Genomic DNA, 27,056 nt, shown 5'->3' on the forward strand with positions numbered 1-27,056 from the left:
TTTTGGGGGGATAGTGTATAGGTGCAGGATAAAATCGATTTAAGATTTTCTCGTTCCTCTTTTACCTTTTTTGTTTGTGACCACAATTTGCAACCATCATTCCGACCTGAGAAAGGAAGCCATACGCAACACAGTCTCGTCTGCCGGAAAGTCAAACAAAGAATATGAAGAAGAAGAAAACGTGCTCAATGACTGTGATGTGCTCTGCTCCTCTCCCGCAACACATAGTGCGCATGCTCACTCACAGAAATCTCGTGATATTATTGTCCTGTGTTGGATAGCAGTAGTTTCACCGTTTTTCGATTGACTATTCACTTATTGTTTATTTTGAGAATATCAGTTAACATGGCAGATCCAAGAATACGACAGATTAAAATCAAGACTGGCGTAGTAAAGCGGTAAGTGCCGTTTTTACTTAATACAATATTTAAAAGATAGCAGGCTAGCTAGTCAGCTTGCTAACTGTCTAACATGCTACACCCATGCTATACCCACAAGGCCGCGGAAATCTACTTCGGCTCGAGACAGAAGTCAGACTATGCTTCGAGAGTACTTCGCCGGCATATATTTAACTATACAACGGTGCTTTAGGGAGGTGCGTGAATTATCAGTCAAAATAAGGCAGTAACGACACAATAACCTGTAATTCATAACATATTTGAACAATCTAAATTGTATGTTGTTGAGTGACATTTTCGTATTTCATACAACGTGTTTATAACAAGTGCGCTTGTGCTATTGTTAGCAAGTCATCCCTGTTGTGTCCTGTAACTGTTAACAGCTAGCATACAAGCTAACATACAACATGCTTTGCATTCACTTAGCAGGTGCGCAATATGCAGAGGCTATCTGGCCTTATTATACTACTAGCTGGCAGGATGGATAGTACTGCTACCATTGTTTTCTCTTGCCACTCATCAGAGCCTTATAGATTAGGCTTTGCTGCTACGTTTTCATGTGAATGTTGGCTACAGGCTTATTAATGATCAGCGACGGTACAGTTGTAAACAGGCCCAAATGCAGGTATTTGATGCACTGAAGCTAATTTTCTGCAATCTCATCTGAGCCAGCCTCTTTTGTTGAAAAGGCAATCATGGTTTTAGCTTAGAGTTGCACAAATCAAGTTGTTGGGGTCACATGCACATTAAGCAGATGTTTTTGCGGTTGTAGCGAAATGCTTGTGTTCCTACCTCCAATAATGCAGTATTATCTAACAATTCAAAAAAAATACACACAAGTCTAAAAGTAAAAGAATGGAGTTAAGAAATATATCAACATTACGATGAGCAATGTCGGAATGGCATCGACTAAAATATAGTATATCCATATGAAATGAGTAAAACAGTATGTAAACATGATTAAAGTGACCAGTGATTCCATGTCTATGTACATAGCAGCCTCTAAATTGCAGGGTTGAGTAACCGGGTGGTAGCCGGCTAGTGATGGCTATTTAACAGTCTGATGGCCTTGAGATAGAAGCTGTTTTTTAGTCTCTCTGTCCCAGCTTTGATGCACCTGTACTGACCTTGCCTTCTGGATGATAGCGGGGTGAACAGGCCGTGGCTCGGGAGGTTGATGTCCTTGATGATCTTTTTGGCCTTCCTGTGACATCGGGTGCTTTAGGTATCCTGGAGGGCAGGCAGTGTGCCCCCAGTAATGCGTTGGGCGGGCGGTGGATTCTCTCAATTGTACATCTGTAAAAGTTTGTGAGGGTCTTAGGGGCCAAGCCAAATTTCTTCAGCCTCCTGAGGTTGAAGAGGCACTGTTGCACCTTCACAACACTGTCTGTGTTGGTGGACCATTTCAGATTGTCAGTGATGTGTACTCTGAGGAACTTGAAGCTTTTCACCTTCTCCGCTGCGTGTCGTTGATGTGGATAGGGGCGTGCTCCCTTTGCTGTCTCCTGAAGTCCACAATCAATTCCTTTGTTTTGTTGACGTTGAGGAAGAGGTTATTTTCCTGGCACCACTCCGCCAGGGCCCTCACCTCCTCCCTGTAGGCTGTCTTGTCATTGTTGGTAATCAGGCCTACTACTGTTGTCGTCTGCAAACTTGATGATTGAGTTGGAGGTGTGCGTGGCCATGCAGTCATGGGTGAACAGGGTGTACCCTTGTTGTTTCCTGCCTTCACCACATGGGGGCGCCCCGTCAGGAAGTCCAGGACTCAGCTGTATAGGGCAGGGTTCATACCCAGGGTCCCAAGCTTAATGATGAGCTTGAAGGGTACTATGGTGTTGAAGGCTGAGCTACAGTCAATGAAAGCCATTCTTACATAGGTATTCCTCTTTTCCAGATGGGATAGGGCAGTGAGCAGTGCGATTGCATCGTCTGTGGATCTATTGAGGTGGTATGCAAATTGGAGTGGGTCTAGGGTGTATGGTGGAGGTGATATGATCCATAAATAGCCTCTCAAAGCATTTCATGATGACAGAAGCGAGTGCTACGTGGCGATAGTCATTTAGTTCGGTTACCTTAGCTTTCTTGGGTACAGGAACAATGGTGGACATTGAAGCAAGTGGGGACAGCAGGCTGGGATAGGGAGAGATTGAATATTGAATAAAAAGCGGGCAAAGAAGGTGTTTAGCTTGTCCGGGAACAAGGCTGGTTTTCCTTTTTGTAATCCATGATTGTCTGTAGACCCTGCCACATATGTCTCGTGTCTGAGCCGTTGTATTGCGACTCCACTTTCTCTGCACTGATGTTTTGCCTATTTATTGCCTTACAGAGGGAATAACTACACTGTTTGTAATCAACCATATTCCCAGTCACCTTGTGGTTAAATGTGGTGGTTTGCACTTTCAGTTTTGCGTGAATGCTACCATCTATCCATGGTTTTTGGTTTGGGTAGGCTTTAACAGTGGAAACAACATCCCCTATACCACATACATCTCTCGCCTGAGCTGTTGAATTGCGACTCCACTTTCTCTGTACTGATGTTTTGCCTATTTGTGACTCCCGAGTGGCACAGGGGTCTAAGACACTGCATCTCAGTGCAAGAGGCATCACTGCAGTACCTGGTTCGTATCCAGGCTGCAACCGGCTATGGTTGGGAATCCCATAGGGAATAAGAATTCGTCATTGACGGACTTGTGTAGTTAAATAAAGGTGAAATAAATAAATATATATACATCCATCCTGATGAACTCGGTCACCGTGTCCGTGTATACGTCAATGTTATTCTCAGAGGCAACCTGGAACATATCCCAGTCCATGTGATCAAAAACAATCTTGAAGCATGGATTCCAATTGGTCAGACCAGCTTTGAATAGACCTTACCACGGGTACTTCCTGTTTGAGTTTCTGCCTATAGGAAGGGAGGAGCAGGATGGAGTTGTGATCTGATATGTCTAAGGGAGGGCGTGGGAGGGCCGTGTAGCCATTCCGGAAGGGGGAGTAACAATGGTCGAGAGTTTTTAATGCACGAGTACTATAGAACTTTGGTAGCGTTTTCCTCAAATTTGCTTTGTTAATATCCCCAGCTACAATAAATGCGGCCTCAGGATATGTGGTTTCCAGTTTCCACAAAGTCCAATGTAGTTCCTTGAGGGCCGTTGTGGTATTGGCTCGAGGGGGGAATATATACCGCTGTGACTATAACCAAAGATAATTATCTTGGGAGGTAATACGGTCGGCATTTGATTGTGAGGTATTCTAGGCCGGGGAACAACAGGATTTGAGTTGCTGTACGTTATCACAACCACACCATAAGTAGTTGATCATAAAAGATAGACCACCGCCTTTCTTCTTCCCGGAGAGTTCTTTATTCCTGTCTGTGCAGTGTACTGAGGACCCAGATGGCTGTATGGACGGGGACAGTATTTCTGGAGTGAGCCACGATTCCTTGAAACAGGGTGTTAGGTTCTGGGTGCAATTATTATTATATCCTGGGTGCAAATGACTGATGTTTTTCCTGACAGGGCATTCAGTCCCCACAGTCCAACATCTGACCATAATCTGTTGTTTTTTCAGTTGAACAAACAAAAGCAGTCAGGATAAGATCTAATTCTCTAATCACTGTTATTATACTTTTAATTCCAGCATATTTTTCTTTCTGTTGCAGACATTTGATATTTTCATTCAGGCTAATCTCCTGAAAGCTACTCAGTAGCTTCTATTAATTGAAAAAATTCTGTCATAACGCACTGGGTGTCATAATAGGTCTATTTGCTAATCCATAAATAGTAAAGTAGGTCTAAGTATGAAGAGGATTTATCTCGGTCTTGCTCTCCCCCTTGGTTCCCTCTGTCCCTGGCCCTTTGTGTAAATGTGCTATCGATCTCATTTTGATAAGGGTCCCATTACTAACGGGGCTCCCTGATGAGTGTGGGTAATGGCAGTGCCGGCTTAGAACTCTCCCTCAGAAGGTGATGAGAGGGTGTCTGATGCAGTGGAGAAACTGTAGGCCCACTGGTGTAATGAGAGGTGGTGCAGGTTCAAACACATCTCCATTCTAGAATGGCTTCCTTTACATTATAAAACATCTCAATTATCATTCCTTTCCCATTCAGAATAGGTTAATTTAATCATTAGCTGTCCTAGAAATGTAATATTTTGCCGAGGTATAAAGTAAGGAGAGAGCCATTACCCATTCAGTGGCCTCCAGCATGACCTTGATAAGGGAACCTGCAGCCTCTGTTCAAAGTCAGATGGAACAGACTGCCTTTTGCTCTCTCTGTACTCTACCCTACTATGTCTTCCTGTCTCTCTCTCCCACACGCTCTCTCTCCCGCTCTCTTTCTCTCTCATTCCCCATGTTATTAAAACCCTAGTAGCAGCTCCCTGTCTGCTCTCTCCCAGTAAAGGCCTGTTCCAGTGGCTTTGTGGCGTTGTACATTCCAGTCAGTACCTCTTCTCTGCCCTAGCGAGGCGGATGCCCTTAATAAAATGACAACAGTAATTTGGCTTTGTCATTCGGGCATTGGGCTAGCCGGGGCTCAAAAATACAGTGCTGTTGGAGGAGGCAGCGGCAGCGGCCGAATGCGTGTCGGATCTCTAATTCCCTTTTCTTCCTTATTTTCCAGAGAGATGCCTTTTCCATTAAGTCCAGGGTGGCAGGTCTATTTAAAACCAGCCACGACCCCACCCCTCATTCACACACACAGCGCTCCTAGACCCAGCCTGAGAGAAATAAAACATTAACATCAGGCCTAGATGAGAGAAGGTGGGGGTGGACATTTTTATTAGACTGTCCTTCAGTTTTATTCAAATTATTTCAATCCCCCTTTCCTCTCCTTCCCCTCTCCCTCATTGCTGCCTTCTTTTCCTCTAAATAACCTCAGAGGTGACATCCTTCATTCGGTGCAAAGCCTGAGACAGAGGAAAAGAGAGGTGCAGGGCTCCTCTGCTGTTCGTTGTTGCATATGCTGCCTGTTTAAACAGCATCTTGATGGAAACGTATTAAAATGAGCGATAATTGACGTAAAATATGACAGAGTGCCGTTGGCTTCCTCAGCTAAGCAAGGCACCACGGCAACACTGAGGAGAGGTTGTTTCTGGCTAATGGACCTGATTAATGAAGGATCGCACACGAACCAACGCACGCAGCTGATTTTATGAAAAATGAATTCCACGTTGTCATCCCGACAAGCAAAGCTGCAGCCGGAAAAATACTATTAGTCGGGAATCATTATCAATAGCAATATTTTCAAACTCCATTATGCCAATGAAGGTCTGAATTGATTTAATAGATTTAGTTCCATTTGGTCCCTAATTGATAAATAATCAACATTTATCAATGTACTCAAGCCCATTTTCACTAACAATCAAGGAAGAGTGGTCCATTTATCACCTGACTTGGTCCAAATTTGAAACTAAATTGATGATCAATTAATCGTAGGAAGGGCCTGTAGAGTGTGTGTCCTGCTAGAGGTGGCAGTTAAGCGGAGACCGTCAGATAAGCGTGGTGATCAGGCAAAGAAGGAAGGCATGGGGCTGTACCGTAGTAGACCCACAGTTCTATTATACCCACACTGGACACATCTGGAAACAATGGAACATATTGGTTAGGTTACTGTTACTTCACCTGGTGGTTAGTTGAATGAGAACTCCTCCTCCTTGACATCTTGAGGGCTTCAATGATACAGCTTTTGGTGTTGGTGTTTTTCTGTGTGTTTTTAACTAATCTACTAGGCATGAACTTTGATTTGTTTTTATTGTGTGTTGTGTTTAACTAAACGGTGCTGTGTCTTGTCATCTGTTTATTTACACCCCAGGCTGGTGAAGGAGAAGGTCATGTATGTCAAGGAGACCAGGCAGCAGGAGGAGAAGATTGAACGACTGAAAGCAGAGGCCTGCGACGAAGAGGCCGACTCCGAGGCCAGGTATGTCATCAAGAAACAGGTGGGTGAAAACACAGGAGAATAAAGGATGTTTACATTCAGTTGTAAACATACTTTACATACATAGGCCAACCCATACTTTACATTAAGTTGCTTTTATAGCTGTATAGTAAAGATGTTATAACTATAGTAACGTTGCATTATTAAGTTGTGACATAGTAGTTTAGTATTGTTTTGTGGTTGCGTATTGAATGGATTTTAGAGATATTTTTATTATACAAGATGTTCAAATGCTGTGCAATGTTACTTTGTTACTACACAGGTATAAGAGCAACGTAATGGAAAGTGCTAGGAAGTGGTTTAAAATGGATGCATTATAGCTTAAATCACATTGAATGTTTTTCTTAGTCAACATTTTATTTGTCACCTTCATTGCTAAATGTGGAAGCTTTCTAATGTGCTTTATTTAACAAACCTATTGTCAAATAGAATTCTAGTACAGTAGCGAACAGACATTGCCAGTAGCCCTACATTCACTTTAATGAGGTCAGCTTAGTATCATTATGAAGAATTAGTCTTGGAGGTGGGGGGGATCGTTAGCGATTTAGTCATTTGCTGATTTAATGACATTATGTAACTTTGGAGGAGTTTGATAATTACTGACACATGCTGGTAATTTACTGCCGCTAGGAGATCGCTGGTGCATATCCTCCTCGTCTCCCTCGCTCTCTTTCGCTCTTAGTCCATCATTTTCCCTGCTTAGATTAGAATGCGAGGGTGATGGACAATAAAGACCCACGGTGGCTTGTGTCCTCTGTGTGCCCTACCTCGCAACCTTTGTTTTAATCTCAGCTATTCCAGGGATTACACCTTGTGGAGAGGATCATCTGTCATGCTTTCATGCACAATAGGCAGATGGATGGATGGAGATCTGGATGGATGGATGAGATCTGGATGGATGGATGAGATCAGGATGGATGAGATCAGGATGGATGGGTGAGATCAGGATGGATGAGATCAGGATGGATGAGATCTGGATGGATGGAGATATGGATGGATGGATGGAGATCAGGATGGATGGATGTTGGAGATCTGGATGGATGGATGGAGATCAGGATGGATGGATGGAGATCGGGATGGATAAATGGAGATCAGGATGGATGAATGGATGGATGGATGGCTGTAGGGCAGTGTGGATGGATGGATGGATGGATGGATGGATGGCTGGAAGGCAGGGTGGGTGGATGGAGATCAGGATGGATGGATTGAGATCAGGATGGATGGCTGGAGGGCAGGGTGGATGGATGGATGGATGGATGGAGGGCAGGGTGGATGGATGGCTGGAGGGCAGGGTGGGTGGATGGAGGTAGATCAGGATGGATGGCTGGAGGCCAGGGTGGATGGATGGATGGAGGGCAGGATGGATGGATGGATGGATGAAAGGCAGGGTGGATGGATGAAGGGCAGGGTGGATTAGTTATGTGTCTTTATCCTGCTTCTGATGGGATCATTCCACTGCACTGGTACTGAGAGGGCAACATGACCACTACCACCTCACCATGTCTGTGTGTGCATCACTGCCTGTGTCTCTCCACCTCACCTCCGGAATTTCTTAGCGGTGTGTCTGACTAACAGTGTTAGCTGAGTCCTCTGTGCTCTTTAGGGTGTCAGTCAGGGGAATTTGCCTTTCCAGAGTATCTCAGACCCAGACATTTCAGGCTCTAACTTAGCTTCCCCATAGGCGTAGTAATACCTCTCCATGCATGATCACCGTGATGCTACCTGCCCTAGGCGTAGTAATACCTCTCCATGCCTGATCTTCATGCCACTACCTCTCTGCTCTGGTCTTCTCCACTTACCCAGGTGTGCTGGAGGCAGAGCGAGGTGAGGACCCCTGCTGCTGCCCAACTCCATGCCCGATCAATAACTATATAACATTTTTCACGCAGGCAGAGAGCTTGTTGTGGGATGTTAACCTTAGCACAGCATATGTGGGATACTAAACCAAAACAAAACCTATTTCAAGGAACTGCACAGTGGAGCTATTGAAGTTGTAACACTTTGTTTTTCAACCTTTAATACATTACAATCTAATGCAGTGTTTTTCAACTATTTTGAAAAACTTGTTTTCCTTGGAGGACCCCTTGAAGAAAATATAACACAAGTGATATGTTTATAAATGGTGTAGATGAAGACGGTAATGAAGATGGTGGTGTTGATGAATAATCTGTGTTTTTCTCTGTGCGTTTCAGTTGGAGGTGCTACAGGAGTCCAAGATGATGGTTCCAGACTGTCACAGGCGTTTGACCATAGCACACGCAGACCTGTCCCAGATACTAGTAAGAACAGCTCCGTTAGGAAGGAAAAACGTTGAGAGGAACCAGACCCCCATCCTCTTTTGTCTTTCTTGCTGCAGGTTTATCCATAATAGTGGTTTTGGCTTCCATGTCGGTGTGTGTGACTGTCTAAAGTGACACACTGATCGTGCAGGTGTGACTGTCTAAAGTGACACACTGATCGTGCAGGTGTGTCTGTCTAAAGTGACACACGGATCATGCAGGGGTGTGGATGGGTGTGTGTGACTGTCTATAGTGACACATTGATCATGCAGGTGTGTGACTGTCTAGTGACCGATATAAGAAGCCAGAGAGAGGAACACACACCCCACCTCCACACACATGCATGTCTCAGGGTCCTCACAATTAGCAGAGAGCAGGAGTCAGGCAGCCGTGGCCTCACTGAGAGACACGTGCGGAAGGGAGAGGAGGAGAAAGGAAATCACAGATGACTCCTCTGGAGGGGGGTGACGGGGTCCCTCTCCACCTCCTACCAAAGCCCACTCTCACTCCTTCCAACACACACACACACACACACACATTACAGTTCATTAGCAGTGCTGTCACTGCGATGGCCACCATAGGAACCCAGCAGCACTCGATTAGCACAGATGTGACCCTCACATACTTTTTTTTTTTTTTTTACAGACTAGAACCGTTCCACTGTGAAATCAATATGTGGATTGTAAATGTAAATTTTTATTAAAAATGGACTATGCTAGGGTTAGGAAAAGGGCTTTAGTGTGATTATTTGGTGAATAGCCATGTGAATTGACTGTGGACTTTTTAATGGCTAGGTTAACTATGGGTTGATTGTAGAAGGTAAGTTAGATTTCGTGTAATGCTATTTGATGGGTTGGTCATTTTAAAAGTGTGTGTGATAGTGTTAGTATTGATATCCTGTATGTGCTTGTGTTTGCAGGAAACAGAAGAGGACTTGGCTGAAGCAGAGGAGTACAAAGAGGCCAGGACCGTATTGGATTCAGTGAAGCTTGAAGGATGATGTTCTCACTCTGTAATGCACTACTTAAATGTCTATTTCATTCATCAAGGCTTGTTTGGAAACACAGACAAACAAAATCGTTCAGCATCTTTTTCTCTTTATCTCGCTCTTTTTTTTATTTTTTATTTCTACATTTGAAAACAACGTGCAGTCTGATGTCGACATCCTTCTCCTGAGTGTACAATCTCACACAAGCAGCAAATAAAAACCTATTTCTTTTCTTAACATGGGGGTTTGCTTGGTTTGTTTCTTCAACTATACAGCTGCAAATTAAGCCTGGTTGTATTGTTTAACTCATATTAAAGCTATACAATAGTACTGGAGTGTCTTGCATCAATTGATTTAGAAAGTGTTCCTCAATGTCTTGAATGGAGATATATTCTTCTTGGTGATAACTGATTCAATATTTAGCCTAGTTTAATGTTTATTTGTTCTTAAGAATCAGGATAACAGTCAAAATAAGTGATGGACCGAAGAACATCCGAATGAGAGACAGGAGCTAGCTACACCATATCAAATTACATCCAACTATATATCATCATATAACATCGTCCTAGTGTCTGTGTCATGGGATTGGATAGAGAGAAATTGGCATGATGTCTGTTCCTAGGGGTAAGAATCAGGACACCGACCTCCGCTGGTCAATGAAGTCCATGCAGCCTGGTGATATCATCAGCACTGTCATTGCGAACCAGACAGTCTGCAGTGGATCTGACAGTCTGTCCGCGAATTGACCAGTAGGCCTAGTTGGGCATCAAGTCGCACTGTAGCTTGTCCACAAATTCACACGGCTTATTTTGGTCCGGAAATGTAGACATTTAAAAACTATAATTCAAGATTTTATTTGGGTTAACATACTTTTTATGTTCTACTGTGGAATTGGTTAAATAGTTTATGTTTACCTGACCAAAATATGCATACCGATATGCCAACCAAATAAAGGAAACACATTAATTTCGTACATGGCCTGTTTAAGTTTAATTTAATTCCATTAGTTAAATGAGTTTTTTTAAATGTAAGTCTTTATAAAACCCTAAACTGCTTGAAGATGTTTGGTGTAGGCCAATATATGTATTAAAGCCGACAAACTTGTATTAGGTTGCTAAGCCTGTGTTAAAATCACTGCATATTAATAATATAATTTGATTCTAAATGTTAAATCTCATGGCCTATTTTTTTCTCTAAATTCACCCTCTTTCGAGGATAAGGCACCCAAGACACCTAAATGCCAGTCTAATAATACAAGACAAAAAACCTGACTGGGCAGACAAATTAAGGTTACATTTGTCTTATTTTACAAATTTCGATAATTATCGGGATCACCCCGAAGTCTTATTAACGCCCTAATGAGGCGCGCGTCTCTCCGTGACATCCAGCCGCTCCATCTCGTTAAGGAAATCGCTCTTCAATGCTGATTATTTTATTTGGAACCATAATTATATTTATTTCGGATAAATCACGGTCTAATCGAGTCCGCGCAGAGGGCAGCGGCGCTAATCAAAGCATGAGATGCGGTGGTGGTCCGCGGGCGCTACCTGGATTTTTGACCAAACGTCGAGGCAAAGCGAAGCACCTGGTGGATGTAGCCCTGGCAAGCACAGCGCCTCTCTCTTTTCTCGCTCCTCTTTCCTCTCCAGAACTCAAAGACAACAATTTATTACTTCTAATCCCCCGACTGTCACCAAATCACCTGCACGAAACAAGAATCTAATTTGTTAAACTGGCATTTCTGCAAATGGAAGATCGATTTAGAATTCTCTAATTGAGGGAATACAGACGCCCGATGAATTAGATTCACCCTGGATGAAGAGGAGGAGAGGAGAAGAATAAAAAGAAGGAAAAAGAGTCAACAAAAACCATCCTCGGTGTTAGCTCTCTGCACCGTGCGTAGCCCGAGACAAGAATGCACGCGGGAGAGTGGTGACGGGCATTGGCGGTGGTGACGGGCAAAAGGTAACACGCTGTGTCTCTTGCATGAAACTCCCGGTGCGCCAGCGAATGCCCAAGGCCCCCGGTGGAAAGAGAGCGGTGCACTGGAAATCTCCAGTTCCAATAGGCCTACTGCGTATAGAATTACATTTGTTTTTCTTGTGGTTTTATTAAAAGTCACTCCTCATCTCCAGAGCGCGTGAAAATGTCTACTTTCCACTCAGATGCGCTGCATTAACTTGCAGGGGGCGAATTGGTTTGTTTGTCTATTTGTATTTCTATGCTGGATAAGATTGATGTGGGCTTGTTATGGGAATCTCAGCCAGGGAGAGAAGCCACTGCTTTGCTCCTTGTTGTTTACCCTAATTATAGCTTATTCAATTCAGCGAAATGAGGACCTTTATCTGACAAACACACACACACGCACGCACGCACGCACGCACACACACACACACACACACACACACACACACACACACACACACACACACTGTGTTAAATTATGGGTTACAATTTCGTTAGAGAAATACATAGTAAAGGTGTTTACATAGCCTAACACCGAGAATCCTTCAAATTAAAAAATAAATAAAGTAATAATAACATCAATAAATACAATCAAAATAATCATGTTTCACTATGGCAGCAAATTGAATTGCCTTACAGGCAGTTGGCAAAAAAATGTATTGGCCTATTGGCTTTCGAGTCCCTTATTTCAATATTTTGCAGCAGAGGTTGCTGTTTATTTGCTATATTTGTTCGTGATGAACTCGTGCTTTTATTCTATAAAATGTACTCAAAGGCTGATAATAAACAATAGCGTAGGCCTATTTGAGATATATTTGATAATTTCTGATGCTTTTGACTGATTGTATTAGGCCTATCATTATTATTATTGTTGTTATTGTTATAGAAAGGGGATATGCCTATGGTTACACAGTGTAGGCCTACTTGCAACATTCCACCGGAGTAAACATATACTGAAAACACGTTTTGTCGCACCAGGAAACGGTTACATTTCTTCCCACAAATGACCTTCATTAAAAATACAAAAAATCACCATGTTTCGCCAATAAAGCCTAAAATCCCTGTGCTTAGTTTTGGGGCAGGTATTGTCGTACAGAGATTCAATATATAGGTATTGTACGAAGTAAACTAGGTGAATAAATTGCATTAGAGGGAGCAAATGTGTTTTCAGCCTAGTCGTTGTTTTTCTCCACTGTCTTTGGGCAACAATCTGAAACCTATTTATAAGAGGAAAATCACTTAATCCGCCAAAATAAATCCATCGTTTGCCCTTTACAGCACTGTAGAAAGATCAGACAAGGTGCATCAAAGAGCGTGGAATTCAATATAGGGTCACTTTCTGCACAAAGCATTTTAATAAAGCCTATGTGTATTTTCGTACATGATATATCCTTAAAAGTGCAGTTTTATTCCCATGCCTTGGAGCACCATGCCAATGCGCTTGCCTCTAGGCGTTTTCTCGGGTTAAATGTGTACTGGAGAGCGGAGAGGAGTCATTCACTTTTGTTTGTACAGCCATAAAAGCCGTGAGCTATTGAAAACTCGTAAAATGAAGCGCGCAATCAATCACACCGCGCTATGCTGCTGTTCTGACTGAGCAGCGAAGACCAAACAAAGTAATGATTTTAAATGATCGTTATTGTTTCAGCGCACAACCGAAGACAGCCTAAACTGACACATATAAACTGGTAACATATTCAATAATTTTACAACGCTAATATGTTTACATCCCGTTGATGTTGAATATAGCAAATAAAATATGTATGTTCTTCAAATACAAAGTGGGAAAGAACAACACAAACCCGGACATCTTGAATTACGCACACATTCTCTGCTCCGGCGCTTTAATCCACGTTCTGTGACATTTGGGATATGAAAACGCAGAGAAACCGACAATTGTTTCCAAATCGAATCCACACTCTTCTCTCTTTTTTCATTTTCAGGACGCCGCAGTATAATAACCTACCCTAGGGTTGCGTGGCGCGTGAGCGATTGCCAGTGACCCCGTTGTGTCCGAGATTCTCTCGCGCTCCCCGGTCGGTCGTCCCTCCAGATTGCCACTAGATAAAAGATGAGCCGAGCTAATTCAACTCGAGATGGGCTGGGAAAGGACCCCAAAGTGCCCCAAGTTTACGCTAGGACGCATCCTTTGTGTTACTTCCAAAAAGGCACCATTCAATCCACAACAAATGAACTAGCTTTCACAAAACCTTCCAACAGCTGTAGGGAGCTTGCTGGATTCTTTTGTGTCCCTTATATATTTTGGGAACATGATGTGTGACAAGAACATAATGTGCTAATTGGTATAATGGCGGTATATTTATAGACTACATTGGATACCTGTTTATAGCCTACCTGCTTGGTCTGACTGAAATGAGTAGGCTTAATTTGGGCAGATTGGATGAAAAATCAATACCATGAAAAGCAATTGGCCAACAGCAAAGTGTTTAAAGCATGATTGTGTCTGTTCTAGTGCAATCCACGCCTTCTGGGAGATCTGCTGTCTCCATGAAAGGGAAACATCCTCAGATCATGTTCAGCCACAACTCAGTTTCAACTTTCCGCTGAATTATGCACTTCATTTGCTCACATATCATGTACAATAAGTCCCACCCTGCATGACAGTCGAGCCTAAACAGTAGTAAATCAACTCTAATTTATACTGAATTTACTCTAATAATTGTAATAAAAATCGTATAGATTTGGCACGAATTACATAAAAGCCTAATGGTGTTGAAAATTACTCTGGTTAGAAATATATCGCTAATCTAAACTTTGTTGTTGGCTGAATGGGGAGTAAGAGGCATTAGCAGAGGTTCACTTCATCTCCAAAAGACTGACTGGGACACGTTGGATAAAAGAGGTCGAACATGTCTGGGGAAACTAAGACTATCCACAGCCATTCACAGTTTAAAAATGACAAAGGGCCTTGCTATTAAAACAGAAGTCATTGAGCCACTTCAACAGACACTTGATATAAACGTAACCTTGACTTGGTTATAAGATGTGGTATAAATGCACACTAAGAGCTTTCATACTCGGGCTATGTAGGTTTAACCTAATTTGAGGCAGTTATTTGTGTAGGAAATACGTTGTGTCATTCACACGCCAGAAACGAGTCTAATATGTTTATGTAGCCACAGAGGCTGTTAACTTGGGTAAATTAGTCGTTGTTCAAACCTGGGGCTCATCCATTATAGAGAAAGGCAGCAACAGCACGCACAATTAAACACATACAGCGCTGATCCAGTTTATCAAATGGGTCGAAGCTTTCACAGATATTAAATCAAGTGATTTTATTTGATATAATTTGGAGTTGAAATCAAAGCCAATTACAGAAATGAGGAGAAATGAACTTGTGAATTTGGCTGGATGGGAGAATTTGAGTGGCTGGCTGCTCTGGGGTCTCGAGGTTGTTGACATATCTCGAGCTTCAAATCTGATTGGCTCTCCTTTAAAGAAGCTCATGGGTTCATTGGGTTGTTAGGCGCCTCCCCGTTTCTCTAAAGGACATTATAATGCAAGGAACCTCCTTTTTTAACCACAAACAGAATTTGCTTTTATTTAGGCTATATATATTTTTTAAACAGGTTAAAGTCATAGAGATTTTTTTGAAATAGCATTTCGCACTGGAGAGGTGCGCAATGCTTTCGCACGCCGACCTCCTGGATGCTCGCCTCGGTGAGTTATCGTCGCCAAACTCCGGTCTTCAACTCTACTGTAAGCTGGAGGCACTTCTAATCTAAATCAAGCAGAGAAAATTGACAATTTGTTTCTTATTTTATCTTAATGTCAGTTAAGTGAGATAATTCATTGGAAAAGTAATTATTATATTACTGCGTAATTTGATTTAACCGTTTTCTAAATTATTGATGTGATCAAATGGAATTAAGGAGTAGCCTAGATTAAACGCTGTAGCCTATGATACTTATGTGCTTGTTTAAAATACAGTTAGTGTCTGGTTTTATCCATAATGTAATGTCCACTTCGATGGATTCATCATGTTTTTAGAGAGCATTTTGTAAAATGACAAAATGTTCAACCAATTATCTGCATGCATGACAAACTATTATCCTCTTGCTAGACTTCGTTAGCCTTATAAAAGTGTCACTTTCGATAATCTAACTAAACAATGTATTTTAACAATATATCATACTAATTAAATTTTTTCCTATGCATTAGCCTATACAGAATAGTTGTGGCATTGCCTTTAAATTCTGACCGGGTGTTGTCTATCCAGGGATGAAGGATGCCGCGGCAGAGCTGCTGGGTCACAGGGAGGCTCTGAAGTGCAGGCTAGGTGGTGGAGTTGGACCTGACCCCGGCCACTCCGGCGAGCTAGCCCCGGGGCCAGACACCGTGGAGGGGACCACCATGCTCCCTGGAGACGATATCAACAATGGTGGATCCAACCCTTCCGGCGTGCAGGCCAACAGTAAAGAGCAACAGGACAAGCAGCAGCAGAATAACTCCAGCCAATCCGGAGGAAGTCAGAGTCAGAAACAGAAGCGACACCGGACCCGATTCACTCCAGCCCAACTTAACGAACTGGAGCGCAGCTTCGCCAAAACGCACTACCCAGATATCTTCATGAGGGAGGAACTGGCCCTACGGATCGGCCTAACGGAATCTCGCGTTCAGGTAACGGAATCTCGCGTGCAGGTTTGTTTGTGATATGGATTGGGAAATGTATGTCATAGCAAATGATTTTGAACAAGTAGCCTATAATAACACTGTAAGAGTAGTGTACTAGGGAAATGATGTGATGAAATGTGTATGCAATTTGCCCTCTCAACCCTCAAAAATAATGTAAATATTAACCGTCAGTGGGTGTTATTATTTCACTTCACGTGCACAATAACAATATTTCCTCAAGTAACTAGGCACCACGGCTAATTGCAAAGTACATCTTCATTACAGTCTAAATTACCACTCGGTGAAAATATCCAACTCACAGCTGTTCTCACAGAAGTGCCAATATAATATAGGCTAAGTAGCTTGAATCTAAAGAAGATGAAGTGTGGACTATTGAAGGGATTAAAATAGGCCTACCATACATCTTCATACTGCGTAAAAATTTGGCCACTAGAAATGTATAATAACCTAAAATATTTGCCACTAATAGGCTATTCCCTTGGAACTAAAACTACATGTAATCCATTAGCGATATACTATAGGAGTATAGCATATAGGCCACGCCTTGTGTTCCTCGAGCCAACCATCTTTTATTTCCTTGTGTCAAAAATAATAATAGCTTACACCTGAACCTCGATTGTATTTTTTGAGGGCCTTCTTTTTGTTGTTAAAAGTATCAGGAAATACAAGATGTATGCTAGACTAACCTAAATCTCTGACAAAAACTGCACTATGTTATTATTTCACTTCACGTGCACAATAACAATATTGAGCGAGCTGTCCATGGTTCTGAAAATAACGCGCAAGAGCCCGGGTAATAACGTTCTACAGCGATTTGATGCAAGAAACGTGTCCCAAAATTATGTTATTCAAGACAGAGCTGACAAAACCGGGATGTTATGAGATACACTTGTCCAGAATGAACGAACAGAACTAATAAGCAAATCTAATTGGAGATTAAAACCGCTTTTACCATAGGTGCATTCTACAGATGCCGCAGAATATTGACGTCTGATGGATGTTTAGGCCTAATGCCAAGTCTTTCTGAGCAGGGGCTAGTGACTGTTTAGTCAAATTTACACTATAGTGGCCTGGAAATAAAATGACATTGCTAACGTAGACAAATAATTAGTAGAAAACAACTTTGCCATTATTATAATGTCGTCATATTTACTTTGCTAGCTCATGGCAACTTTGCCATCTCTCTCAAATTCGTCAGAAATAGCTATCAATGCTAACGTTAGCTAGCTAAAATGTGGTTGCTCTCCCATCAATATTAACTAGCTAACGTTATACTGCATCTAATGTCAATCTGGAAACATCACAATGATGATGACAAAAGCTTTTCCTGCTAATCCTTTTGAAATGTCATCGTGTTTCCCATCCACAGTTATGCATTTAAGATTACATCTTCATCACCACACACATTGAGACCGCATTGAACAGAATTCTCAGCTGGGCATCATTCTTAAAACGAACGTTCAACACAAGATTGGGATGAAACGTGCAACCCATGCCTACAACGTTGCATTAATAAATCGAATTGGATAGTTATTATAATTTAAATTCCATGAGTGTAAGTGTTATAATATCTGAAAATTACAGATTGTACGTGGACATATTAAGGGCATCTTAATGTAAGCCTAGGTAGCCGATATAATTCATGAAAATAAGAATTTCCTAAATATGAGTGTATTTTTTCCTACTCAATGTATCAAAAACAACATTCAATTTTACATGCATACATTTGACTGAATTATTATGCACGGTAAACTACACAAAGGATAATGTGCAATGTGCATATGCAATAAGCCACACATACAACTCTCAATGGGCCAGATGAAATGATACAAGAGGTAAGGCTATTTTATTAGGCAATGACTTTGGTACTTAAAATCTAATAACGTTTCGTTTTGTTGTCCTATTGGAGTGGGCCTATATTTGTGCGTTCTCATGCATAATGAAAATGGAATGATAATTTTATCTTTATTATACCCTCACTATTAAACTATCTTTTACAACATAGTTACTTCTATATCGATATTGGGTGACATGACCAATGGTAGGCCCTAATGGTTTATTCTGTTTCCCTTTACATTCCATATAGCTCAGTTGTCAAAATAGCTCACGAGATTAATTCAATAATAGCTCGACATAGCAGTTGGTTTGGGTCCTCTGATGCATCGTCGTTCATTATCATGTAGCCCTTCTCACGATGATAGTGCAATAAAACCAAATCCATTATTATCAACCAATTTCTGAATTATTTATTGCGATAAGGGAATATTAAACGGCAGTGAAAAATGCAGAGGAGTCGTTCACATGTGAAACAGTAACCGCGGTAATCATTATTATTGCACGGATCAATTTGGTTTCAATATCTTATTTACATAAAATAAGAATTAGCGAAATGACGAGCCCTTTATGAAGCGTATAGCCAATGATAATAATAATAGGAAGCCAGTGGGTAAAAATAGCCTACATCTGGGATGTCTCGAATGAGAAGGCGCATGCAGCTTGCGCTGTTCTCTTCTGAAATGGGCCTGTCAGAGTTCCACGTCTTAATGGCGGAAGCGCTGAACGTGTACTCTGTCTTTTAAACAGAATGAGAAATTGCATTTTCTTTCCTTTGAAGTGTAATGCATTTGAGGCCTGATTTCACGGCTGGCTGCTCGGTGGGATGGACTGAGATTGGGCCTCTTAATACTACGGCACAGTGTCTCAACCAAATCTTCACATTAATCATCGGCGCTAACCGGGTTAGGCCTACTATGAGATCTATATAGACAGTCTCTCAAGGACCCGCAGAATAAACACTGCTTGTGCCATTTACAACTGAGGCCTAGGCCACATTAATAACACCTTTATTTCCGAAATACTAATATTATTGCTGCTTTGTGTAGGCCAAAAGTAAGTGTTTATATCCATGTTATGCAGCAAATTAGTTTGATAGTACGAAAAAGGTATGCACTCTACTGTAAATCGCTCTGTATAATTTTTTATAATATTCTAAATAGTAAACGGGTTTCGGATAGCCTATTTAAAATGCATATCAAAATCATGGGCTATAGGGCTCATAACAGTCACAATCACATATTGTCAGCTGGCTGGACCACCTCCCGCACAGGGCTATCGTGTTTTCTGACGTAGCCATTTGTATTTTATATCCATGGACTAATGCAGGCAGAGACCATTTACTGACATGGATTTTTGGCGTTATGTCATGTAAGATATCAAATCCTTCGTTTATGGCATATAATTTCATCCGATGTATATCATATCTAGTGTTATTCATGGAATCCGCTGATATAAATAAGATTTGTAATGGAAATATCTGTGTTATGGGCTTCCTGCTCTTCTAAGAACCTACATCTCTTTCCCGTGCGTTAAAGTGACCGTATATATAAATGTACAGTAGCCTACTCATTGTGTCTCACATTGATGACATTGTAGCCAGATTCTAAGCCGTCTCTCCCCCTCTCTCTCTACTCCAGGTTTGGTTCCAGAACCGACGCGCCAAGTGGAAGAAGCGCAAGAAGACCACCAACGTTTTCCGCGCTCCGGGAACGCTGCTGCCCACCCACCACGGCCTGCACAGTCAGTTCAACTCTGCTGCTGCCGCCGCCGCGGCCATGGGCGACAGCCTGTGCTCCTTCCACGCCAACGACACCCGCTGGGCCACGGCAGGGATGCCAGGCGTCTCTCAGCTGCAGCTCCCTCCAGCCCTGGGTCGCCAGCACCAGCATGCCATGGCGCAGTCCCTGTCCCAGTGCAGCCTGTCCGGCCCGCCGCCCAACTCCATGGGGCTATCCAACATGTCGTCGAACGGATCCGGACTCCAGTCTCACCTCTACCAGAACCCGTTCCCCGGGATGGTCCCGGCCTCCCTGTCCGGTCCCACCAACGTGACGAGCTCTCCCCAGCTGTGTAGCTCCCCGGAAAATGACGTCTGGAGAGGGACGAGCATCGCCTCCCTGCGGCGAAAAGCGCTGGAGCACACAGTATCCATGAGTTTTACTTAGTAGTAGGCCAACCACCACCAAGCCAAGCACCACGTTTTAAGCGTTTTTCTTTTTACTTTGTCATCTATCATTTTTTGTTTTGTTGTTGAACACATCCAGCCCAATACAGTTGGACAAGGATGAGAATGTCTCCAAGCAAAAAAAGCAAGGCAGCTGCAAAACAACAGCCACAGATTTGTTGACACACTAATACTAAAACCAAACGATTTGAAGGTGGATAAATGGGTAAATGTTTAGCTTATTCATTTATGATGTGCATGTATTGATTTATAACTTTTATAACTTGATTTATTTTACATGTAGGCTATGTATATTTATTTATTTGTTTATCATTTTATTTATTAAAAAATATATATTTACCACCTCGTTTTCATTTTCTTTGTCTATAACAAAATAGTGCTGATATTTGCTACTGGAGTTTCTAACAGTTTCCACCGGCCGATGGTCGAGGGTGTAAAAACGCTCAAAAAAGAATAAAACTCGTTTTTAATGTCACCTGCTGCACAGCATGTAACCATGATTGGCCACGGGCATGCGCAGTGCACGTGCAGATCTCACACACCTGGGAGTTTTTTTTGTTTGAAAAGCATACAAAGATTCATACAACGGAAGAGGAAGACAAGCGATAATCTCAAAGGAATCACACAACATGGAAACGAACTTGACTGCATGTGCTGGCCAAGGTAAATTTACGGAAACAGGCCTACTATAATTAAGACAAGAAAAATCGACTTGAATATAATCTGTTATATAGGATGTTTTGTGTAGAGGAAGCATCCTTGACTTGTTCCCATTTGGTCAGTTTGTGATATGTTCTAAATTATTGTCTGTGCTTATTATCATATCAGAATTTCTTAAATGTTTGATCTGATACTGAACAAACCATTTCGTTTCATGGCCATGTTTTTATCAATTGACTGTAAATGAACAAATTAAAATCATTTTCAATATGTCACATCACGAATCAACCTCCTTTTCTTGAACGTGACGCATGCACCCAGCCGATCAAAATCAAATACTGACCTAATGTTTATTTTTATTTCCCTGAAATGCTTCATACCCGGACTCGGAGGCACGGGCATGAGTCACCGTTCTCCGGTGATATACGGTAGGCCTACAATAAATAGGAAAACCGATGATCAAAACATCAAACTATCTAACAACGAGCTGTAAATAGTCTACAGTATATCCGTCCAATATGTATTGCTACTGATATTTCACCGACGTAGGCTACTGATGGAATTCCACCCCCAGACTAGAGAAAAGCAAGTGGACAAGAATGTGGGTGTGTTATGGATATGAAAGCTCAAGGCAATTAATAATATATCTTTATATTTATAGATTTCTATGATTTCTATAACAGAAATACGTGTTAAGTCGTGCACATCTTTCAAAACAACAAACGTTTTTGCTGAATCGAATGACACATCCTATCCAGCCAAATATGTCAAGTAAATGCGACCCGTGCCATGAGTTCTGCCTTCTCTTCCCCCCGAGCTCCATTGACGGGTTTGACCTTAGATTTGATGGATACTATCGCACTGTAACGTTGATTGTACAGGCCTATATTTTGTTTCGTCATGTCAATGTATATCACGGATTCATTCATCAAACCCATATTTGGAGCAATCTCGGCTGCATTAACGCACGTCCCTGAGGATAATCTCCCCAACAAAACGGCGACAAGCTCTAAATCGTGGTGCAGCAGCAGCATAATTTATACCGCCTCCGACAGAACATCAAACAGGCATGTGGAGCCAGCTATTAAACTCTACACATATCTTATCCCCCCTCTCTTTCTTTTTCTCTCTCTCTCTCTCGTCTCTGTCTGTCTCTCTGTGTGTGTGTGTTGGAACCACTGATCTATGTGACCTTCTCTGCTTATGACAGTAGGCCTATGTCTATGGTTGGAGCATGGGACTACCTGAAGAGAGGATATAGGACAATGTCTCCACATGAGACGCTTGGTAAATGCAGTAATGTGTTTACAAATGAGTTAATTTTAAATAATAATAATCATCTTTATATTAGTAATGTTGTCTGGGGTTGGGCAACAGATAGTTTGGTTAACGAAACCCACCTACACCCTGTTTTTCTTTGGCTGCCACTGTTACTTCTTTAGGTCACATTCTCAATAGTATTACATTCAAGATCTACCCATTGTTGATGGTTCTTTACCTGGATCGGAACATCCAGCACACGATGTAGAGTATCACTGTTGATCTGGATGCTCTCCTCCATACAAACTAGCATAAATAAATAATACAGCTACAAAAAGTGCAACAACTGGCACTCAATAGCCGAGTGAACACCAGTGTGTGTGTGCGCGCATGTGTCGACGTCTGGATGTGTTAATATTCACAAAGCATCACATGACAATCAGGAGGGTTGGGGAGGCGTGCACAGGGATAAAGATTTTCCCAGTCCTGGCGACAGATGCGAAATAATATTACATAAATGTAATAATTTGTTTCACTATCACCCAGGTTAATTACTTTGTGGAAATGGGTAACCCATTTCTCATTGGGTAATTTGTCACACACTGACGCGAGAGCCAATCAGTGACCCCGCTGTTGGTGGGATCATTTCTCCCAGAATTCTGTGCAGCGAGTGTGTCGCGGAAAATGTGGGAGCGAGCCAATGTTTACCTCCTATTTATTTCACAGAAATAAATGAAATCAGTCAATAAACCATCCCAGGGTGAATATGGCTCTCTTTGTCCAGGATTATGAATGAGAGCTCATTAATTTTCTCTCAGGCTCTGTGTGCGTGCGAGTGTGTGTGCGTATGTGTTTGTGTGTGCAGGGGTGGGTGAGTGCTTGTGTGTGTATTTAAAAGGGTGAGAGAATGTGTTCGAAAGCTTCCTGAGAGAGTGTGTGTTTATGCATTGATGTACAATAGCTGTTTATGCATATATTGCCATGCATTGTTCCACCCTCATTTACCTACCCATTCATTGGAAAATGTCACTGCAGAAGATTACAGATATCATTACAACTGCTATGCCAATATTCCAACCAGCACATCAGTATGTCCTATGTTTTTAATGCAACATTGACTACCACTCCCATTCAGCACAAATGGATGAGAATAACTGAGAACACAACAGCAACTCTGGTCACAAAAAAAATAACATAGCTATTTAATACTAGTGATGTTGTACTATGCACAGTGTGTACCAATGTTTAAATCATTATCACAACCATTGGTAAAATTGGTTGGATCACTCTTAAAAACATAGGGAAGAGCATTAGGTCTTTGCGTTCTACTCTATTCTACTAATGGTGTGATACAACTCTGGATATGTCTGACAATGATGGGAAGGCATGGTTATAATGGAGGAGAGACATTATTTGGTCTGACAGACAGGACAATATCTTGGCCGGTGATTGTTGTTTCAGATGGCGCATGGTGAAGAATTCCATCTCCAGGTTTTATTCATTTCAGTCTAAGTAGTGAAGAGTCTTGCTCTGGCTGTGTTTGGTCCAGTCTGACCAGACTGACTGACACCTAGCAGCTCCCACCATCCGTCATCGTTTGAGAATGTCTTAATTATATTACATGCAAATGAAGAGATTCCATTTTGTGCCCATTATCTATCCATAAGAGCAAATGAACGGAGCATCACTGGGGTCAGAGAGAGAAAGAGAGTGAGAATTAAATATGTTATTTTTTTGTTGTTGCAGTTTTTAAAGGGTATTATTTCAATGTTTTGCTTTATTGAATGGATAGTTAAGTGTCGGATAGACATGGACGTTAAAGGGGGGCCGGATTTGAACCCTTTGCCGACTCTGGCTTACATGTGTGCCAGGGTCATCGGTTGTAACCACTGGACCCCACAGAACACTTAGAGATAGTTGTAATAGTTGACATTTTGATATCACCATCCCACATCCATTTTTGCAAAACATTTGAGAGAACAGAGCACTCAAAGTGTGTGTGTGTGTGTGTATGTGTGTGTGATAGGTTAATTATCCAACATTGACCTATGTTGATGGATAAACAGCAATTACAGTTTTACTCATGTGACAAATTGGAGTGACAGAGGCCTGAATCTGGTCATGCTCCTTAGTCTGCTCTTAAAGTTTCTGACCACACTATTCCAGTCACTGTCTATTATATTACAGTATGAATGTGTTGTAACAGTGTCATTGCAGTATATTGTACATTAATATTACTGTTACAACAATACATCTGTATACAACACTTTCTTCTTATCAGTCATGAGATACAGAACTTTAACACTGCCTTTACACCTCTTGTATTGTAGTGTGAGGGTAGTATGTATCAGTATAATGTGAATGTTGTGTGTATCAGTTTGAATGTTGTGTGTATCAGTTTGAATGTTGTGTGTATCAGTTAGATTTGTCAAAAATGTTTCTTTTTACCTTTATTTAACTAGGCAAGTCAATTTAGAACAAATTCTTATTTTCAATGACGGCCTAGGAACAGTGGGTTCTGCCTTGTTCAGGGGCAGAATGACAGATTTTTACCAGGTCAGCTCGGGGATTCAATCTTGCGACCTTTCGATTACTAGTCCATCAGTTTGAATATTGTGTGAATATTGTGTGTATCAGTGTGAATATTGTGTGTATCAGTTTGAATATTGTGTGTATCAGTGTGAATATTGTGTGTATCAGTGTGAATATTGTGTGTATCAGTGTGAATATTGTGTGTATCAGTGTGAATATTGTGTGTATCAGTGTGAATATTGTGTGTATCAGTTTGAATATTGTGTGTATCAGTTTGAATATTGTGTGTATCAGTTTGAATATTGTGTGTATCAGTGTGAATATTGTGTGTATCAGTTTGAATATTGTGTGTATCAGTGTGAATATTGTGTGTATCAGTGTGAATATTGTGTGTATCAGTGTGAATGTAAGACATGGCCCTGCAGTGGATAGCATCTGTCTTACAAGCTCCTGATAAATTCTGATATTTTGTGTGTATTTTTTACGCTGATCGTAACTTCTTTTGTACATAATGTCTCTGCCATTAATTGCTATGACCGGAAACAACTTCTGGACATCAGAACAGCGATTACTAACCTCGATTTGGACGAAAATGTCCACTTCAACGAGTCGGCAGCTCTGGACGTTACTCCAAACCAGGCCCTAATCCTCGAAAGAGGAAGCGGTGGCGAAACACAGGCGGGGGAGGGGAGGCACCCTGATGAGACTATGTCGGCAAACAAATACAGTAGAACACCATTGCCCTCTGTTCTATTGCCAAATGTGTAATCAATGAAGAACAAACTGGATGAGCTCCTTCGAGACTATCCTATCAACGGGACATGAACAACTGTAATATCCTATTTTTATCAGTCGTGGCTGAACGAGGACATGGATATACATCTCACTGTTTTTTCTATGTATCGTCTAGACCAGATGACTTAGGCAAGACAAAGGGAGGAGGGATGTGTGTCTTTGTTAACAACAGTTGGTGAGCGATCTCTAATACTAAGGAAGTCTCAAGTTTTTGCTCGCCTGAGTTAGAATACCTCATGATAAGCTGCAGATCATACTATTTACCAAGAGAGATTTCATATGTACTTTTCATAGCTGTTTACTTACCACCACAAAGCAATGCTGGCACTAAGACCGCACTCAACAAGCTGTATAGGGCTATAAGTTAACAAGAAAATGCACATTCAGAGGCGCTGTTTATTTGTCCGGTGATTTTAATGCAGTGAAACTGAAATCGGTTTTAGCTCATTTTGTCACCTCTGCAACAAAACTCTACATCACCTTTACTCCACACACAGAAACACATACAAGGCCCTCACCCGCCCTCCCTTTGGCAAATCAGACCATAACTCCATCCTGCTTCCCGCTTACAAGCAAATGCTCACACAGTAAGTACCAGTAACGCACTCAATACGGAAGTGGTCCAAGGAAGTGGATGTTTCACCAGCACAGATTGGAATATGTTCCTGGATTCATCAAATAACATTGAGAAGTTTATCACATCAGTCACCAGCTTCATCAATAGCTTTGACGACGTCGTCCCCATAATGACCGTACGTACATAGCCCAACCAGAAGCCATGGATTACAGGCAACATCCGCACTGAATTTGAGGCTAGAGCTGCCACTTTCAAGAAGTGGGATACTAATCCGGATGCTAAAATGAAATCCCGCTACGACCTAATCCGGGTAAACCATCAAACAGGCAAAGAGCGTCAATACAGGACTAAGATCGAATTCTACCACTCCGGCTCTGATGCTCAACAGATGTGGCAGGGCTTGCAAACTATCACAGATTACAAAGAGAAACTCAGCTGTGAGCTGCCCAGCGATGTGAGTCTACCAGATGAGCTAAATGCCTTCTATGCTGGCTTCGACGCAAGCAACACTGAACCATGCATGAGTGCACCGGCTGTTCCGGACAACTGTATGATCTCACTCTCTGTAGCCGATGTAAATAATACCTTTAAACAGGTTCAAATTTACAAGGCCGCGGGGCCAGATTGAATAACAGGATGCATACTCAGAGCATGCGCTGAGGAAGGCCCAACATTTTTTCAAAGACTCCAGCCTCCCAAGCGATAGACTGTTCTCTCTGCTACAGCACGGCAAGTGATACCATTGCGGTACTATGTCTGGAACCAAAAGAACCCTGAACAGCTTCTACTGCCAAGCCATAAGACTACAAAACAAAGCTGCTAAAAAGCTAATAAAATGGCTACCTGGACAACCTGCATTGACCCTTTCGTGAACTAACTCAGGCACTGACTCTACACACACTACACTACACTATATTCACTACATGTAGTGTGTATCAGTATAGTTTGAATATAGTGTATATCAGTGTGAATGTAGTGTATATTAG

General features: G+C 41.9%; 2 protein-coding genes across 5 annotated transcripts; both read left to right on the top strand.

Annotated features, from left to right (window-relative positions):
* The first annotated feature begins 239 nt into the window (after positions 1–239).
* On the top strand, positions 240–9,932 carry tbca (tubulin cofactor a). Its single transcript, NM_001165244.2, is given in 4 exon segments — positions 240–398; positions 6,212–6,338; positions 8,530–8,616; positions 9,536–9,932. Coding segments are annotated over 4 exon segments (348 nt in total). The 5' UTR covers positions 240–345; the 3' UTR covers positions 9,617–9,932.
* A 5,166-nt stretch (positions 9,933–15,098) lies between these two features.
* Positions 15,099–21,181, top strand: LOC110523452 (homeobox protein orthopedia B-like). 4 transcript variants are annotated; one of them, XM_021602145.2, is made up of 3 exons: positions 15,099–15,250; positions 15,810–16,231; positions 19,699–21,181. In XM_021602145.2, the coding sequence occupies exons 1-3, from the start codon at positions 15,214–15,216 to the stop codon at positions 20,224–20,226; spliced, it is 987 nt and encodes a 328-aa protein (XP_021457820.1). In that variant the 5' UTR covers positions 15,099–15,213; the 3' UTR covers positions 20,227–21,181. The 4 variants fall into 4 exon arrangements, with proteins under 4 accessions (XP_021457820.1, XP_021457821.1, XP_021457818.1 ...); XM_021602146.2 differs by having other exon boundaries at positions 15,100–15,250; positions 15,810–16,210; XM_021602143.2 differs by having other exon boundaries at positions 15,101–15,289.
* Positions 21,182–27,056: the final 5,875 nt, after the last annotated feature.

The sequence above is a fragment of the Oncorhynchus mykiss genome, chromosome 5 (assembly GCF_013265735.2).
Source record: "Oncorhynchus mykiss isolate Arlee chromosome 5, USDA_OmykA_1.1, whole genome shotgun sequence".
NCBI lineage: Eukaryota > Metazoa > Chordata > Actinopteri > Salmoniformes > Salmonidae > Oncorhynchus > Oncorhynchus mykiss.